The following is a 19,196-nucleotide window of genomic DNA, read 5'->3' on the forward strand; positions in this document are numbered from 1 at the left end:
TATCCACTTGATAAAATTTTAAAACATTAACATTATATTTGGATGAGGCACCTTGAAGTGAGGGGACTCCAAAGTGATGGGATTAGTAAAATCGCTTGTTTTGCTAATTTTAGTTAGTGGGATTTAATTGGGTAATTTATTATATTATGAAAAAGAACAAAATATGGCAAGAATTGCCAAGAAAATTTCTTACTTGTTTAAATTCATTTATTTATTTATTTTGGGTTATAGAATCTATAAATTTGTTTAAGTTTAAGGTCAAAGAAAGAAAAAGGGAAAATGACATAACCTGCCCTAGATTCCCCTTTGGAATCTGTGACGAACCCTATAATTGTCCAACATCTAGCACTTGTCAGCACTTTTTACCAACAAAAAAAAAACGCCTTAATCTATATTTTCAAACTAAGAAATAATACTTATACTGAAAATCCGGCAGAGTCCCCTTGTAACTAGAATGTTTACCAAATTTTTTACATGTCAGAAGACACAACATACCAAAAATCAATCATCAATCAAAATTGGGTCTCAAATCCTAAATAAAAATTATGCAACATAAGTAGATCACGATAACCGTTCCCGGCATAACAGAGCATAACATAAAAAGTGTTTAACCTCATATTAGTTAGTTCAATGACAAGATAGAAAAACCAAAACATGAAATATGTGAATTAATTCTCAATTTTCTCCTGTCATTTAAACAAATTATGAAAAAGACACCTAAACAAATATAGGATCATAAAAATAAAATAAAAAATATTAAATAGATTAAGATGTTATTAGTATGCTTTCATAAGTTGTTCTTCTTGATCATGTAAAAGTTTCAACAAAAAAGCAAGACCGGACCCTAAACATGTTAGTGTAGCACTAATACCACATGTAAGAATACATACAACACTAAAGCCATTAACATATGAAATATATGAATGTAAAATAAATAATCAACTACCTGCAGACGAAGACATGATTGACAAGCAAGGCTTCTATAATCAGTAAACCAAAAGACTCAAGGCTATTGAATATGGTTTAGGACCTTTTATGAGCGTATGTTTATGAGTGCAGGGCCTATACTTTTATACTTATACTAAGCTCTATCTCTATCCAACCTATCATAGACAGAGTAGAGTTCTTAGCCCAGCAAACACTAAAGAGCCCTAGTCTAACTGCATAGACGAGTTACAACATTAGGAATCTACTAGTTTAATTCTTATACAACACTGAGCTAACTTTATAATGTAATAATTAATACTCAATAAGGTTCTTACAGTTTAATCTCCTTGGCATCGTATGTGTGTGTGTGAATAACCCTCTTATAGGGTCATTTTTCAAGTTCATACATACTTTTGGGGACATTTACAATTATATACTCAAACTCACGAAAAACTTACAATTTACCCCATTCGTTACCTAAACCGTCAATGAATCTGTTAAATGCTTGCATGTCAACTATGAAACATATTTTTTAATGACATGGAGTTCTATGTGGACAAAAAATTAATAAACTATTATACAAAATAACTAAAATTATATTAAATAATTAATTTTCATTTAAAAATGAGAAGGAAAAGAAAAATCATTGTCCTCTCCTCCTCCCAACCCCTCGGCCCAACTTACCATACCAAACCCAACACCCAGTCCCTCTATGCTTCCCCGCCGAAACCTTGCCATCCAAACTTGCCTATCCTCGTGGAATCCTCTCTGTCATCTCTCTCTCTCTCTCTCTCTCTCTCTCTCTCTCTCTCTCTCTCTCTCTCTCAAATAATGTAAGAACTTCGATTTTTTGTAGAAGAAAAAATCAAGAAAATAACTTCTCAAGGCTCAACTCATGACTCGCCATACCCCACTCAACTTGTGAGGCTTCGACATAGCAAATCCATCCCCACAACTTCATTCGGCAACTGTGGAGTTGCGTCGCTCGTAGGCCCTAAGCGCTTTTGTCGTTGCCCCTCTCGGATTGATGTCCCGATCCAGCGCTGACACTATCCACTCCCTTAGACCTAGAAATCTTTGATCTACAAAACCCAGATGGTTGGGTCGTCGTCGACCTCGAAAAATTCACGACGCACTATAGGGGACGTTCTCAAGACCTCATTTGGAGCTCATTGGTGCCCTTGTTCAATTGGGAAGGCTGGGAAAAGAGGGAAGGATAATGATTTTTATTTATGGCTTATTATCACAGAACGTCCCTAAGGTTTACGAAACTATCAGTATCCCCCATTTATATTTTCTTAAGGACCATTTATAAATCCTTAGTTTTTTCATTTTTAAATTTTATGAATTTTAAATTATTTTTTAAAAACTTCATTAGTTTGTTGATGTGGCATATATATATCTACAATAATATAGTGTCACATGTATTTAAAATATAATATATATTTTTAAATAATTTAAAATTCATAAAATATTAAAAAAAATTAAAATTTTATGAATTTTAAATGAAAAAATTAAAAAAATTCCGGACCATTTGTGATTGAACCTTCCTTTATTTATTTATTTATTTATAATTTATTTGGAATTGTGCAAGATTGGATTTTTGGTTTGAACCCATTGGGATTCGCTTTTTTTCATTTTCATTTTCAATTTAAGTTTTTAAACAGTTCATTCCCATTTGTGTAACTCTAACTCATTCAAATAGTGAATTAATCACTTCCACCAATTTTCACCCAAAAGTTGAAAGAATGGGTGTTTAATTCAGAAATTGGGGATTTTAGGTTGAAATTGATTGAGTTTGAGTATAGGTTGTTGCCGGTTTGGGTGTGGTGGGGTGACGATCGGAGGATAGTTGACATGGTGATTGGGGGCCTGGGAGGAGAGAGGGGTGAGATTTTCTTTTTTTATTTTATTTTATAATTATTATTTTTAAATTATTTCCATGGTTTTTATCACAAATGGTCTCTGAGGATTGCCAAATTATCACATTTGGTCCTTTATGTGTTTTTTTTTTTACATTATTAGTCCTTTATGTTACCAAAAGAAATGTTTGACACAACAGGAACCAGACTTTGATCTAGGCCTAGGAATATATATATAGTTTAATCCACTTGGCATCCACGTTAACAATTTAACAGAATTTTTTACTGAACCTGACAACATTACCAAATTGATATGTGATGTGTAACATAAAGGACTAAAATGTCATAAATAAGTAAGAAAAAGGACCAAAGGTGATAATTTGACAAACCTCAATGACCATTTGTGATCAAATATAAATTTACTTTTTACAAACCTATTTTTGAAAACATAGAATTGTTTATTATAGGTTTTGTCCACGTGGAATCCATGTCATTAAAAAATGGGACTCATGTTTGCCATATCAGCATTTAACAGACCCGCTAACAATAAGGAACATAGGGGGTAAATTGTAGGTTTTTCGTGAATTTGACTATGTAATTGTAAATGTCTCTAAAAGCATATATGAACTTGAAAATTACCCCCTAGTTTGGTGGTCTTTTGTAATTTGACCAAAAATGAACTACTTAATTATTGAGGAAAAAAGGGTCATTTTTCAAAGTTTTTCCTTTGTTAATGGCCAAAAAAGGGTTTTCATGTAAATTCAAGGGGCTGAGAAACGATAAAGCCTTCAAAAACCATTTACTTACCCTTCAAAAAGCTAAACCCTACACAAGATATAAAGACTCGATTGAAGGGTTTTAGCAGTCTCGGCTTACTCTTACCCTCAGTGTGCTGTTTGCCAGTTTTCTGATGGCGAAGCGTTTGGTTCCACTGTTGAATCGTGTTCTTGTTGAGAGAATTGTCCCTCCATCCAAAACCACTACCGGAATCTTACTCCCTGAGAAGTCCGCCAAGGTATACTTACCATTTTACTCACCCCCTACTTTCTCATTATTGTGTTTGTTTCCTGAGAAACTCGAGGATAATGACATAAAATGAAAATTAGAGTAGTCCATCGGTTTCTGGGATGTGGATCCTCTTTGGAACAGAATTGGGTCGCTGGTGTTTGACTGATACCGGGCTATGGCTGTGGGTTTTTGTTTTCTTGGATTTTAAAGTAGTGGAATGTTAGATAGTATAGGCTTTTGATTTTTTGCTTTCTCTCACATTTTAATCCTTTTTTAATTACTTTTATGGTAGCAAGGCAAGGGTCTTGTTCTAAATCCACATCGAAACATATATTTCTTAATTGGGGTTTTCCTTAATTAATTTAGTTTCCCTCTTATACAGAAATTTGGTAGAAAGTAACATGAACTTAGGCCTTTTATTTTATGCAATATGAATGTGGCTTTGCTGTTAAATGAATTCCAGTAAGTCTCAAGTAGAAGAGTCCAAAAATGATATTTTGGAAGTATAATTTTTCTCCTCAAGGAGAACTAGTAACTGGCATGCATGGATTGAAATATATGTTGTTTTTGCAAAATTGAAAATTTCCTGCTTTACACTTTAGCTGAACTCTGGAAAAGTCATTGCCGTGGGTCCTGGGACTCGTGATAAGGAGGGCAGCTTTATCCCTGCCACTGTGAAAGAAGGAGACACTGTTCTGTTACCAGAGTATGGAGGAACTGAAGTGAAGCTTGGTGATAAAGAGTACGTATATAATTTTCACAGGGCCTTATTGCTTAAGCTTCTTGACATACATTTTCTTTGTCTAAAATCTAGATATAATTTTTCAAGCACCACTAATTTAGCAGATGTGTGTGTCTATGCATATTCACGTAGATACTTACAGATGCGTTTAGTATACATGATGCATTGAGTGCATTTGTGCATGAAAATATAAGAAAACTACAGAGACACATGATCCATTCATGAGTTTGACTGTAGTCTCTGTGATATGGGGTGGAGTCAAGGTACCTCAGCATTTTTCTGTAAATTCAGCCTAAGTGCTTCAGTTGACTATTAGCATAAACTGCCTAGGGCATGTAATTTGAAGTAGTGGTTAAGTAGATAATTTAGCTTATAAGGATTATAATTAACTTGTTGAAAAGATTCCTGTCATGATGCAAATAGTTTTATTGGCACTATATCAAACCAATGCTAATTTGCTAACCTTAATTCAATCTAGATATATTGAAAGCTGAAACTTGGATTTGCAAGCTCTTCATTGAAGCATGGGGGCTTTTATTTTACATATTGTTTTTCACATTTGTAGATAAAATATTCATAAGGGCAGAACTTTGTACCCTAAAGGAAAACCAGATCTTTGATTTTGTGCTGATGAATTCCCTTCCATTATGAAATGTTAGCCAAACAATGAGAGTGGCATTCTTTTAATTCGATGGTTTTCAGTTATACAAATCTGTTGTGCATAAGTGTGGGTACTGATAAATACTTATGTATTTGTCGTCACATGTATCTACATATTGACATGTCTCTTTTTTCTTATATGCATGATTGCCCATGTATTTTTCTAATGTATGTCTTACGTGCATATATCAATATGCATGTATCTATCTATATACAACAAATAGCCTTAGGCTCCTCAAGCATGTTAGTTGGGTCATTGATTAGGATTACAATTCAATGAATTCACTCAAGTAGGCATCTTTCTTGTTTCATGTGAAATGGCCCCCATTCTCCCTCTCGCTCAAGTAGGCATCTTTCTTAGCTTGTGTTTTGGCTTCATAGTTCTCGTATGAGCTCAAGCTCAATTCTAGCTCACAGAAGGATGTCAGCTTGAGTTGAGAAATTTTAAGTAATTTTAGCTGTGTTTGAGCTATGGCACTCAGGCATTGTTTGGGATGTTTCAGGCAACTTAGAGCTTACATTCGACTCCATTTGATTAATATACACAAATCAAGCTTGATCTTGTTTTGGGCTTGACTAATTAGCCATAATGTTTTAAAGGTGTTGAATTTTACTTAAATGGAAAATGCACATTGTACCCAAAAGAACAAGTGGAAACTGCAGGTTAAACATGACATCTCTTTATAATCACCTCAAGGTCTCAGGTGTGAGTTAGAATAAGACACCAGCCCCCACATGGTATTATTAGGATGTCTTACCTCAAGTAATATTTGGTGTGCCTTTTCTCAAAGTTATTGTGCATAGGCTTTGGAATGCTTTCAGAGTGATGCCTGATATTTTTTCCAATTGATGCTCATGAAACTATTTTTGCCATTGTAGGTACCACCTATATCGAGATGAGGACATATTGGGAACACTGCACGACTGATTATCAATGGAGTTAAATTTGTCCATGAGTTATCCTGGAGGATTTGAGTTCCATAGCATGTATTTGAGTCTGCCCTTTGTTGATGCCCTACCGTCAGTGCTGCTTATAAATTAGATTAGATGAAAGAAACATGTAAAACTGTTCTGTTATTGGGCAAATAATTTTAATGCAACTAAAACGTCTTTGGTTTGTGTTGGAGTATTACAAAACTCTTTTGAACACATTGAAGAAGTTTAAGGGACTGTTTGGGAATGCTTATGTAGGAAGCACTTATGCTTATAAACGGTTCTTAGTTGCTTTTGTTAGAAGCATCATTTTTTTTATTTTTTTATTTTATGGCTGAGCAGTGGCTTTCCTCCCAGACATGAACTAAATAGTAGCGATATCTCTAGTTGTGACAAATAGGGATGGCAATGGGTCGAATCAAGGGTGGGTTTGCCATTCTCTTCCCTATCCCCGTTAAGCTTTTTTCCCTCATCCCCGCCTTCATATCCGCAATATTTATATCAGGGATTCCCTATCCCCACCTTTGTTAGGGATGGTTCCCTGACCAGCCCCGTTACAGGAGAAAAAAAATCAATATATAACTACTTTGTTGAAATAAAAAGATACTGATGCAAAATAATGAAAATATATATGATATATACTTGTAAGACAATATAAGTATGTTTATATATGTCGTGCAGTGTGGCTTAAGATTTGGAGTTAAATTTGTCCATGAGTTATCCAGGGGATGGTATTGAAAGTTAACTAAATAAATAAGTATTGTGGCTTAAGATTTGTATAAATAAATTATATAAGTATATAATATAATAATATAATAATATAAAACTTAGTCAGTACAATCACTTTAATAGCATATTTATATATACAAAAAAAATTAATATATATACTCTAAAAGGGAAGGGTATTAAATACCATCCCTGCCCCTCCCCAAACACCATACCCAAAAAATTCTCCGTACCCATCCTCATACCCCTCTTTTGTCTTTCATATCTGACCCATTAAGATCGAATCCCTGCAAAGACCCTTACCCACAAGTAAAATTGCTATCCCTAGACAAAAAGAGCTTCATGAGCTACTAAACTGCTCTTATGGTACCTAGAGAAAACATTCCCATATATTGTCCCCCATCTTAGGAGGACTTCCCTATACCAATGCGAAGATAGTAAAGAAGAACACTGCGATGTATTTTTATTTTTTTTTTTTTTTGGTCTGAAAAATGGAATTTCATAAAAAGGCAAACAGCCAAGAGAAGTACACAGCCTATAAAGCTAGGCACAACGAACAACAAGAAATAAAACAGCACAGCTGCATGGAAGGAGGACTAAGAAAAAGACGTAGTCATAAGACAACCGGATACGTCGGAAGCCCACACAACCGCAAACATTAAGCACTCCTTGGGGGGCATGGTAAACCATCTTTGTTCAGGATATGCATTAGAGAGGATGGGGGTCGGTTGACCCATACTTCCGGGCTCATCCTCGAAATGGCAAGCATTGCCAAATGATCTGCCGCTTGGTTGGCGGTTCTAGGAATCCACTTCCAAACGTAGGTCTGGAAGCAGTTCAAAACATCTCGAACATTACTTAGGATAGGATAGATTTCCCACCTTCCATTGGATAAGGGGCCCTTCAAAGGAGAGATTATTTCCTTGCAATCAGATTCAAAAGTTACTTGACGATAACCCATCTCAGCAGCGAGCTTACAACCTTCAAGACAAGCCTGTGCCTCAGCCTCTATGGCAGAGTTCGCCACTGATGGGATGGATGTACCCTTGATAGAGTCTCCATGGGTGTTCCTAATTAGGATACCAATGCCAACCCTCTTTGAGTTTGGATTCCATGATGCATCCACATTAACTTTGACAAAGGGAGAGGCAGGGGGCTCCAAAGATGTTGCTGGTTGTCATTAGAGAGGGTAGGAGGCTCAATTTGATGTCTGCCATTATCAAGGGAGCCAAGGAATTCATTGATGGCAATAGAGGCAGCGTGGGTAGTTCTAGCTGGTGAAGGGGAGATGTGTTCCAGCACTGCTTTGCACCTATCCTTCCAGATCTGCCAGCAGAAGTACGCGATAACAGTTAGGCATCTTGATCGCTCCTGTGGGGTCTTCCCTTTCTCAATAACATTCCTAAACACTGCGATGTATTTCTACCATCTTAGCAGCCTAAGATATTTAATTTACAAACATAATTTAAATTACTCAAGTCTTGAGCTCTCAATGAATTCTGTGATCCATCAAACATAGTCTTTTTACTTTTCGTCTAAAGAGATGCAGCTGGTATGGCACAGGCATACCCAGTCAACATATTCCTGTTTAAAAAAGGTCGGATGAATACATTGCAGCCCCATCCAAATACTTTGTTTCAAATGCGATTAGACACATCGAAAATTCAAAGGCAGTAAAATAGTGAATAAAATATATGCTAATAAACATTACAATCCATCAGTTTTTGTCCTCCGAGACCATGTCCCTTGATATTAGATACATCATAAAAAGTAGTCCAATCTACATAATTTACAATACATTTTACTCGGTCAATCTCCCATCAAATTGTTAGATCTACTCAAGCATGTCAACCAAATTGGAGAAGAGACCCTCACATGGGATCTCTGCTGTACCAGATGGTGGTCTAGATGTACACAATTACCAAGCTTTCAATCAAATTTTCAGCCTAGTAGCAAGGGTGAGACATGTTTGCATCATTTTGTACCTACTACTTCCGAGGAGCATTTTTCCATGGAGAATCACATTAATGCTAGCTATGTTATGTACTTACTACTTCACTATGCAAGGTCTTTATATAATGCCTCTTTTCGTTCCACTAGATAGAATTTACTGAGTCACCACCTTCACTGCTTTCAGTATCACTGCTGCTACTCACGCTCTCGCTTTCATTTCCACTGCCACTTCCACTGCCGCTTTCACTCCCACTACTCTCACTCCCACTACTATCACTAGAGCTTGAAGTCTGCTTCCCTTCCACCTCAGCATTCACTTGAGCTCTAAGGGCTTCTGCAGCATTTGGGACATTATCCACCACATCATCTACATCTACATCAGCAATCTCATCATCCAGATCACCTGGATGAGGTATGTTAATGTCAATGCCAGTGTGAAATTCATTTACAGGAGACTTTCCTTTCCCAGTTGTATCATGCACAACAACAACATCATCATCATCATCATCAATGACAACATCTACTTCTTCATCCATCTCATCACTTCTAGGTTCTGCATCAGGAGATGCAGCTGGTGGATTTGGTAAGGAAGGTGGACAATCAAAATCCTTGTCAGTTTCAGATGTTGGGCCTGGGGCTAGAAAGAAGATTATAAAAAGTATCAACATGTTATCTTTTTATAAAAAGCTAGATTAAAAAACTGCAATAATTAAGGCATTTAATGTAAGTCCATCTGTTTATCATCAAAAGTCAATTCAGAACACCAAAATACCAAAAATAAAATAAAACTACCATTGATTTTTAATGCAGTATATGCAACTACAATTTTATTTTATTTTTATCAACATTTAATTTTACAAATTCAACTTTTCTGTTCAACATCAAATTGAAAATAAAAAGTATAAAAAAGAAGGATGATTTATATAATCACATATTCTCTGAAGGGAGTGTATTTTGCACAGAAAAACGTTTTAAGCTAATAAGAACAACTTTCTCATTAAAAGGCTCCACCTGGCGCAGGATAGCCAAAGAAAGTTGACGGTCATCATGCATCTGTTACTTACAAGTTACATGTATCGTCTTATTTTGTGAAAAATAAGTATCATTATGACATTATTAATTGAATTTGAAGAAATCCAGTCATGAAGGTCAAACATTAGAAGATTGTATCACATAATGCAGAATAACAAAATTTCCATAGAACAAACAGGGGTTTAAGAACACATGTACCTAAGCTCTCTGAGTTGTTGATATCAATTCCTTTCACCTCCACCTGTACAATTACATGTAAGCAAGAAGTTTGAATCATCATATAATTGTAAGATTCCTGTAAGGAATGTGCAAGTAGAAAGAGATGCTCATGCTATTTAACAAATCCAATTCTTTCACAATTCTATTTAACAAAAGGGAAAAAAATTGCAGCATTGAATACTTCAGGTTATAAGTGAAGCAGAACAGAAGGATATGGGCAACTTTCTCTAGATATGATAATAGCAGTTAGCACACCAAGAAGATTAATTCAGCCCCATAGAAAGCAAAAAGAAAATACGAAGTATAACAAAGACGCAAGATTTCATTTGATTCCATGATGTGCAAAATAATAATAGTGAGGGGTATGAGTTTCATAGTGCTACCGCTCCCATTCATAAGGCAGTGATTGCGATTGATTAGTGCAAGCAATAAAGACCGGGCACACAAACCACATGTGCCAGCATAGGCAGATCTCTGATATTCAGTATTCTGGTTGTGGTGGTCAAACATAAATTATATGACGCAAAAATTGGTTTAAATCCCAGATATTGCAACCCCTGACCTTAACTCTACTCAGGTTTCATAGATTGTATCACAAGATCAAAACTCTACTGCAAAGTCAATCACCATCCCTGGATATGCAATTCATATGCAATTACACATACAATTATCCCTCTTTTGAGTCAGATCACACTTCAGCCTTCTTTCTTCATTCAACAGATATGAATGATAATAAAATCAATGCAACTTACCGGCATATGAGGAAGAACATCCTTGTTCAAAGACTGAAGCTTCGCTCCTTTCCCACCAGTTGGTGGAGAATAAGATTCCAGTGCTGAAATTGATGTACTCGTGACTGAGGCTGCTGGAGCTGCAGATTCACCAGGCAGCCTTAGATGTCTCAACCGCTTCACTGCTCGGTGCAACCTCTCCAACCGAAAACTCTCACCATCAAAGAACAAAACAGCATCATGCTCCTTGTAATCCTCACTGACACCTTCAAAAGTAACCTTGGGTTTTCCATGTTGGTTGTTGTGAAACTCAACTGTAACCCTGTTGTCCTTGCTCTTGTGGAACGAACCAGGTTGATTCTTATCAATTGAAGCTGGTTTAAATTCATCTGAAAAAAAGAAAAAGAAAAAAAAGTAACAATCTTGGTACAAAGTTTGACATTATGACTCTCTATTGGTAGCAGAGAAGTTCAAATCAAAGAACAACTAAGTGATAGTATAAGTTTCTTAATTCACAAGTTTTGGATGGTGCAAAGTAAAAACAAAACAAGTTTACACAATTAAAGACTTGAAAAGCTTTATATTTAGATTTTCTTTCATAACAGACTAATCATAATTCATATATGATACTCCGAAAGCTTTCATTTTCCTCAGTTTGCTGGGCAGACAAACAGAACCCACAAAAAATTTATAGGATACTGAGACTTACAACGTAAAGTACAGAATTTGGGGGAGGGACGGTGATCCACAAAGGAGGAACCTAGGGATAGGTTGTACCATCGGTCAGGCTCTGGAGCAGTGTTTGGTTCATCGTTATCGTTGTTCTTCCGATTTTTAGCCATTTTCTAAAGCTCAATTTCTCCGCAATTTACTATCTGAGTCGAAACTGAATTTTGGTACCAAATAGGAAGTTGAAATTGGAAACCCTAGGGTTCTAGGGAGGGATTGCAACGAAACGAAACCACCTGCAGAAGAAGAAATGAGAGGGCATTTTAGTCCTTTAACCTCTAGTCCGTGACTGTGTCACTGTCACTGTGTCAGTATGATAAATGGTGACTACGGGAATCCAGTCCCAGACCCCAAATCGACCCGATGGCCCGACCCGACACTGACCCTGACCCGACCCGTTCTTCACAATCTTTTTTGGATTATTTAATACTGGAGAAGGTGGTAGTTGTTTTGTGGGTTGTGAAGTGTGATGGCTCTGGCTTTGGGTTTTGCTCATTCACCGAGTCCTTTGCTTTCTCTTCATCAGAAGCCAAAACCCACGTTGAGATTGGCTGCATTTCGATGCTCAGCGAAGCCTAGCAATGAAATAATCCTCAGGACGTGCAAGAATTGCAAAACCCAATTCGACCCTTCCATCAATAACCCCCGGGCTTGTCGCTTTCACACAGCTCATTTCGGAGGTAGCTGATTTCTGCCTTCTCTGCTTTCTTGTATGAAATTAGATTTAATGGTTTTCATGAATTGTATATGTTCTTGTTGAATGAAGTTTTAAAGCCAAAGGGTCTTAATATCTGTTTTCTTGCTGATTAGCTTGGCTTTGAATGAAGTTAACCAAAATTTCTGGGCATTTTTTTGGTCGAAAAATTTCTGGGCTTTATGAGCCCAGAAATATTATAAGCATACTCATGTTTGAATATTGTGGCTTCCTAAGTTTGAGTATTCAATTCTATGTGCACATACTCGCTGAATTCGAAACTTACCCGCTGTTGAATACGAAATTCTTGTGAGTTCGAGTTCCTGTGTTTGTGTTTATGTATGTGGGACTTATGAACTTTCAGCTATTATGCAGTGCTAATGGGTTTTGGGCGATTCATGTTTGTCAATTTCTTGGAAATTCATTAGTTGTAAATTTTCACCTGCATTCTTCGAGGAGGACGAAACAGTTGTGAATTTGCATTGGTGTGTAGTTTGCATTTCGGCCAAGATTTTTGCTGTAGGCTAATCAGCAAACCCTCTTGGGCACAATAATCAAACATAATCAACAATTGTGATTCATTTTGCTATAAGATAGGAAAAGACTTCCGTTTGTAAATATTTCGGATCACTGAAAATCTTAAGCATGATGTTTTTTCAAGAAGGCTTCTTCTTGTGGGTGGAAAGGAATACAAAGGGGAAAGGTTATGGGAGACATAACTCTCAAATAGTTGGAAGGGAATATGTAGAGTTTCAATGTTGCTTAAATATAATCGTTATCATCATTCCTGCAGTGAAATAATATGATTAGCTTGTGGATTGTGGTTTTGGGGTTTCAATGATTTATCCAATTTGGAGAAATTAAGTCTTCAGCGGTCTTTCTTTTTCAAAACTAATGAGTAAGGAATAATTGAACTGGTTAGCAAAAGTTAACTGAATGCAGGGAGAAAGAATCTCGAGGTCTTGTCTATATTTAAAGATGTTATTCAATGTGGCTGACTGAGTTTAGATAATTGAAGTGAAGGCTATGTTTCTGCATTTTTATTTTCATGAATCAGTGGCTCTTCCATATCTGAAAGGCAATGCATGAGAAAGTAACTTGTTTGTATATCCATATCAAATATGTATCTATATATATAGAAAGTTTATAAACAAATAAAAGAGTGCATGTCAAAAGCAATGCCTTTTTTTGTTTTTTTGTTTTTACTTTCTGCTTAAACTCAGACAGAATAGAAAGGGACTTATTCCTCTTAAGCTCACTTTTATCTGCTTGAGAAATGGAAGGAGTTGACAAGGAGTGTTTTTCTTTCAGTACTGTCTGCATATTGCTCAAAATTTACTTTGTTGTGTTGTCAATGAAAGGAGTGTAGTTTATATGGTTATGTCACTTAGATCGTATTACATTGATGCCCAAAGATATGATTAAGCTTATTTTCATTTTAAAATACCTTGTTTGAACTCTGTTATAGTTGTTAATGTCATGTTTATTTACTTATTCATTTCCCCATAGTTCCTAGTATCACGTTCAGTGTGTTATATCTTTCATTCCAGATGTTTTGTTTTTCTGGTATAATGCTTTTAACACCTGTGCTCCCTTAGGAGAAACAAAGAGGAAGTTTGAGAGTGTGCACACTGGGGGCACCATGAACACTCCTGACTCTGGAAAAGTTGTTCAATACTGGCATTGTTGTGGATCTGAAGATCCCTTTGACCCTGGATGCACAGCTGCTCCTCACTCATCCTATGATGACTGATGCTGTGGTATAATCCTCCCCCACCGGTACATGATTCGATTCACCTTGTATGTGTGAACATTTACTTACACTACCATGTATTTTGTTCATCTTTTTCCATTTTCCATTTTCCCTGTGTATGCAACCATATCAGATTAAGTTTTGAGCTTTAAAATTTGTTTGTAAGCTAATTTTTACTATTATTTCTTCACTGTTGTGATATTTGTGTACAAATCAATTGATGAAATGATTTTCAAGTTCTATTATCGCATTAGGTCTCGAATGATATAAGAGATCCATCAAGTGGAAGCACAATTATCAGTAATATGATATCATCTTAGATTTCGTTGTAATTCATTCGGATACTTTCTTGCTGTATTATCTATGGTTGACTTGCTGGCCATATGGTAAACGAATGATAGCCGTTGATTTGTACGACACTTGTAGTGGGGCCCACACAAATCAATGGTGTTCAGTCACGCACGCACCCGACTGATGTTAGGCACCTCTCCTAGAATTATAGGGCTGCTTCAGTGTGGACTTGACACGTGGAATTTCTAGTCTCTGTCACATATGTTAGATTCAGTGATATAACATTGTCCGTAATGCTACAGATACCAACTTAATATGCTAAATTTTCGACACCAATATAGTACACTAATTTTGTGTACCAACTGACTCTCTCTCTCTCTCTCTCTCTCTCTCTCTCTCTCTCTCGTGTGTGTGTGTGTGTGTTTTAAAAACTCTTCTTCTTCGTCTTTTTTCTGTAAAAATTGTTCCGGTGGCTTTCTGGCAATGATGAAGTAGATGGTAGTCTCAACCCCACCCACATACGCAATACACTTCCAATAATTCTCTTTTCATTGTCTTTTAATTACGATGCTCTAACCCAGAAAAGTGTTCAACCCCTTCCATCTTCCCCACCTTTTACTCTCTATATTGCTTTCAATTCTGACCTGCCCGCATCTTTCACGGCTGGATTGAACGGAAAATGAACATCAGTACTTTGTATTAGTATGTCTTTCTTCCCCCACTCCCAAACAATTTCCTCAATCGCCAAATTCTCTCTCATCTTGTGGTTGGTGCACCAGTCATAACAAACATCGACGATATACCACACGATGGCTTCATCACAGGCTACCTCAAACAAAACTAATTTTGATGGTGATAGCACATAGCTTACAGTGAGAAGAGTTCTTTACAAAGGCTTCAGTATTTGTACATCCCATATCGATAATTAATGGAGAAAAAGTTCAAAGAAAAATTCAATGAATTGCTGCAGCAGACATTCTTTATTTTTACCATGTTTCCTCATCAGTGATTTTAAAAATACAACCGATTGATACTACCACAATGAGACCAAACTTGCAAAGCAAGTAAGAGAGATTGAAAGGGATAGGTACTTATGGACTTCTTCTGTTTTGGTTCAATACCTCAAGTCTTTTTTCTGTTTTTGTTTTTTCCCAATGTGATAACAGAGAAACAGAAGCTTCATGCTCTGCTGTTAGTCAAAATTTAAGGCTTTCAAAGGTTCTCTTTTCCTCCCTTAAAATTGAAGTTTTTCAAAGTTTCTCTTTTTCTGAAATTTCGAAGAAGACACCAAGGTGTGTGTGTGTGTGAGAGAGAGAGAGAGAGAGAGAGAGAGAGAGAGAGAGAGAGAGAGATAAAGAAGAATACGGCTAAGAGGGAAAGGAGAGAGAAAAGCAGGTGGTGTAGAGGAAAGATGAACCTGTGCATTAAATGTTTTCACAAGTAAATTTTATTTATTTTATTTTGAAATAAAATTATCTCATATGCATTTCTAACCGTTGGATGCTCTTAGATCTAAAGGCTAAAAATATGTGTCAAAATTTGTGGTTTTATGTGGCTCCCAATCCTGACCCTATATATATATATATAAAAAAGAAAATGCTAGGAAGATTAACTTTAAATACCAATTTGTATCTCTCTATAGAGCGTATTTTACAGTTGGTATCTAAAGTTAGTCTCCTTAGCATGATCGATATATATATATATATATGTATATAGTATAATCACTTTCTTTAATATTGCATACACTGAAAGTACCTACATACATTGACAAACTTAAAATTATGAAACTCGGTGCCATAAACAATTCATATAACCATCTATGCTTAATTAAAACACTAATAAAAAGCGCCGACCCTGACTGAATATGAATGTCAAATGCTGGCCGGCTTCGCTTCCCCAAGTCACAAAGAGCTAACCATGCAACGACACGTGATACCATGACTTCAGATCTAACTAAAAAACGCGGAGAAGCAACACGTGTCAATCACCCACTAGCCTTTGGTTGAGGCTTTTAAGTTCTGTTTAGCCCATCCTTGGATCTTGATGTGCACATCTATAAATACAGAACCAATAGTCAATTCTCTCCATCGATCCAAAAACACTCCTTCACTTCAAACGTCTTTCTTCCCATGGAAGCAACTTGTCTTTGTTCATCGCCACTTCCTCCTCCGCCATTTTTCTCTGGTCAATCTCAATGTCCAAAACTTGGATTTGGGCACAGAAGATCAAAGAGATCAACTGCTAGAACTGCTGGCATGGCTGTTGTGGCTGCTACAAGGGACCACTACGGAGGGCGATCCGCTGTCGACGAGAGCTTGATTGTTCTGAGAAAACGCATTCATGAGATGAAAATGGTGGAGAGGAACTACGAGCCTCCTCAGGATTGGATGCATTGGGAGAAGCAATGCTACGCAAGTTATGATGAGTATATTTGCAATTTGGTCGGTTGTCTCCAATCTTATCTCATGAACACTAGGCCTAGTTTAGCTCTCTCCATGCTGCTTCTCGTCACCGTGAGCGTCCCAGCGTCGACGGTCATGATCTTGCTGCGTTTCATGGAGGTGGCTAATGGGGCTCTATCCGCCGTTCATCATCTTAGTTGATGTGGTTAGGTTTAGGGGTTAGCTTTATGTAAATTTGTAAATGTACAATTTGAATTCCAATGTTCAGATAAGAGATCCCACTTCAAATTGGTGGTTGCCTTCTCTTTCAAATTTGGTGCACCTCCACCCAAACAAAAGAGAGAGAAACCTTCTCTCTCACCAAATGTGGAGGCCAGACTCCTCAAATGAGAATAAGATGGCTTACATGGGGGTGCAAATGGTTAACTCCAAAACCCTAAGTCACCAAGCAAGTGGGCTTTTCCAAACCAACGCAAATGGGATTTCAAATCCAGTCAAATTTCAAAGCAGATGACAAATAGGTCAAAAATCAAAGATGAAGTAATTGACAAGAAGGCAGAAATTGGAGAAAGACTATCCTTACATGCATTATTATAGATATGACAACTGCGCTTGAGCAACATATTATTCACAAAACGAATGGAAACCAACACTAGAACATCTTTGCAAACAATACATGCATATTGTTGTTGTCCTCTAGAAGGCTCATGACAATGGAGCTTGACTCAAAACAGGAGAAATTATACAATGGTATCGCATCACCACGTTGGTGATATTTCCACTCAAAATCTATTTTGAGAAAATAAGAACATCGAAAAGACAAAAGAGCCACCGCCTACCCCGACTCCCCTGGCTGCCGTGCTCTCCCTCTCTGTTCTTCCTCCCTCCATCTCTCTATTCCATAAACAACCACCATCTCTCTGTTTTGAATCCAGAGAGCATCCCACAATATCAGTAACAATTTTCAGAAATTAAAACATGGGTTTTGTAGATTTTTTACATTGGAAGCAGCTTGAAAAAGACCAAAATGTGAAAATGAGAAGAGGAAAAAAAAAATGTTGGTTCAATCGGCTCAGCCTAGCAGCTCATGATGGGTCAAGTTGGCTCCGTCCCGTTATCCTTCCACCGCAAGGAGCAGCTCATGATGGGTCAAGTTGGCTCCGTCCCGATGGGTCAAGTTGGCTCCGTCCCGTTATCCTTCCACCGCAAGGAGCAGCTCATGATGGGTCAAGTTGGCTCCGTCCCGTTATCCTTCCACCGCAAGGAGTATCAGTAACAATTATCAGTAACAATTTTTACATTGCAAGCAGCTTTAAAAAGACCAAAATGAGAAGAGGAAAAAAAAAAAATGTTGGTTCAATCGGCTCAGCCTAGCAGCTCATGATGGGTCAAGTTGGCTCCGTCCCGTTATCCTTCCACCGCAAGGAGAGGGAGGTTATCGCTGCTCTGTGAAACCAGCCTCACGCTTTGCCCTCCTGTCTAAGGACCATGTGACCCAGAGCCTTCGCCCAAGACACATGACCCGACTCCTTGCTTGGAACGGGCGGGCCAGAACATTGCCAAGAATGACCCGACCCGCTATAGCGGAGCCAGCGTTCCAACACCTTGGTGCCCCCACTTGGGTTATAAGCTTGAGTTACCAAGCTCGGCGATAGCATTACCTTGTTATGGGTTTATAAACTATAGTTTCTAGGAGTAGTTTGTCGATGTGGGACTACTTGCTACCGTTTCTCTTTGTGTTTTTCTCAACTGAAGATGACAAGTTTAAGTCCTTTTCGGAAATAGAAGCTCAAAATTTCATCCGCAATGACTGATCAATTTGTTTTTTTTCAATACCAAGTTGTGAGATTGAACTTGGACAATCATTGAAATGGCTAAATCTGATCAATTATATAATGGCATTTGAACTTTTCTCCCCTCATGCCAAGCAAAATTTTGTTCCTATAATCCAACCTCATAAATTCAAATTCAATTCCAAATCTTTACCATTATATATATATATATATATATATATATATATTCCTATATCATTTTTCTTCTTCATGTACCCTTGTCATTCATAATTTAAAGTAGGCTAGCCTTTAAAGTATGAAATTTTATCACATTTTAGATGTTCTTGATTTTCTTTATGAGTAAAATTCTCTAGTGTATTGTGTAAAACTCATATGTACTCGGAAAATAAAAACACGAATTATTAATGTCATTACGTCATTTATATACATTAAACATTTTTCCATGTTGTCATGACGTCACTTATACTCATTTCAAAGTTCCATGCTGCCAATCCATTTTTTGATATATTTTCGGTACCCTAGAGGTGTGAGCTTCAGTTTACTGGTGCTAAACTGTTGTTTCATGGATTTGTCAGTTATACATCCAATTACTAGTGCTATCACCCCCTCACAACTTAAAATCACATGTGAAGGTTTTCGAGCTCATATGATTAAGAGCAGTTGTCCTTATATCCAAGGTTTTGGGTTCAAATCCCCTCCCTCAATATTGATTGTGTTAAAAATAAAAAATAAAAAACCACA

At 37.0% G+C, this 19,196-nt stretch overlaps 3 protein-coding genes, 1 long non-coding RNA gene and 1 other non-coding gene across 5 annotated transcripts; 3 read left to right on the forward strand and 2 right to left on the reverse strand.

Annotated features, from left to right (window-relative positions):
- The first annotated feature begins 3,607 nt into the window (after positions 1-3,607).
- On the forward strand, positions 3,608-6,487 carry LOC148917584 (10 kDa chaperonin, mitochondrial-like). The gene is made up of 3 exons (XM_089051253.1): positions 3,608-3,804; positions 4,400-4,539; positions 6,079-6,487. Exons 1-3 carry the CDS (start codon positions 3,700-3,702, stop codon positions 6,125-6,127), a joined length of 294 nt encoding a protein of 97 aa, XP_088907379.1. The 5' UTR covers positions 3,608-3,699; the 3' UTR covers positions 6,128-6,487.
- Positions 6,488-8,521: 2,034 nt separating this feature from the next.
- LOC103328699 (uncharacterized) lies at positions 8,522-11,764 on the reverse strand. Its single transcript, XM_008231108.3, has 4 exons — positions 11,503-11,764; positions 10,815-11,182; positions 10,042-10,084; positions 8,522-9,448 (listed from the first exon to the last, which is right to left on the reverse strand). The coding sequence occupies exons 1-4, from the start codon at positions 11,633-11,635 to the stop codon at positions 8,955-8,957; spliced, it is 1,038 nt and encodes a 345-aa protein (XP_008229330.2). The 5' UTR covers positions 11,636-11,764; the 3' UTR covers positions 8,522-8,954.
- Positions 11,765-11,909: 145 nt separating this feature from the next.
- Positions 11,910-14,214, forward strand: LOC148917585 (uncharacterized). The gene is made up of 2 exons (XR_016126352.1): positions 11,910-12,202; positions 13,815-14,214. It is a non-coding gene; the product is annotated as an uncharacterized LOC148917585 (long non-coding RNA).
- Positions 14,215-16,362: 2,148 nt separating this feature from the next.
- On the forward strand, positions 16,363-17,161 carry LOC103328697 (uncharacterized). The gene has a single exon (XM_008231105.2). It carries the CDS (start codon positions 16,390-16,392, stop codon positions 16,861-16,863), a length of 474 nt encoding a protein of 157 aa, XP_008229327.2. The 5' UTR covers positions 16,363-16,389; the 3' UTR covers positions 16,864-17,161.
- An 845-nt stretch (positions 17,162-18,006) lies between these two features.
- Positions 18,007-18,312, reverse strand: LOC148917586 (signal recognition particle RNA). The gene has a single exon (XR_016126505.1).
- Positions 18,313-19,196: the final 884 nt, after the last annotated feature.

The sequence above is a fragment of the Prunus mume genome, linkage group LG4 (assembly GCF_029339155.1).
Source record: "Prunus mume cultivar Tortuosa linkage group LG4, ASM2933915v1, whole genome shotgun sequence".
Classification (NCBI taxonomy): domain Eukaryota; kingdom Viridiplantae; phylum Streptophyta; class Magnoliopsida; order Rosales; family Rosaceae; genus Prunus; species Prunus mume.

Excerpts from the sequence above, each read along its gene's own strand:
- LOC148917584 (XM_089051253.1), top strand. The coding sequence starts at position 3,700 with ATGGCGAAGCGTTTGGTTCCACTGTTGAATCGTGTTCTTGTTGAGAGA. Across the intron at positions 3,805-4,399 it reads TCCCTGAGAAGTCCGCCAAG|CTGAACTCTGGAAAAGTCAT; the intron begins GTATACTTACCA and ends TTTACACTTTAG. Across the intron at positions 4,540-6,078 it reads GTGAAGCTTGGTGATAAAGA|GTACCACCTATATCGAGATG; the intron begins GTACGTATATAA and ends TTGCCATTGTAG.
- LOC103328699 (XM_008231108.3), bottom strand. The coding sequence starts at position 11,635 with ATGGCTAAAAATCGGAAGAACAACGATAACGATGAACCAAACACTGCT. Across the intron at positions 11,183-11,502 it reads CAAATTCTGTACTTTACGTT|ATGAATTTAAACCAGCTTCA; the intron begins GTAAGTCTCAGT and ends TCTTTTTTTCAG. Across the intron at positions 10,085-10,814 it reads ATGTTCTTCCTCATATGCCG|GTGGAGGTGAAAGGAATTGA; the intron begins GTAAGTTGCATT and ends GTAATTGTACAG.
- LOC103328697 (XM_008231105.2), top strand. The coding sequence starts at position 16,390 with ATGGAAGCAACTTGTCTTTGTTCATCGCCACTTCCTCCTCCGCCATTT.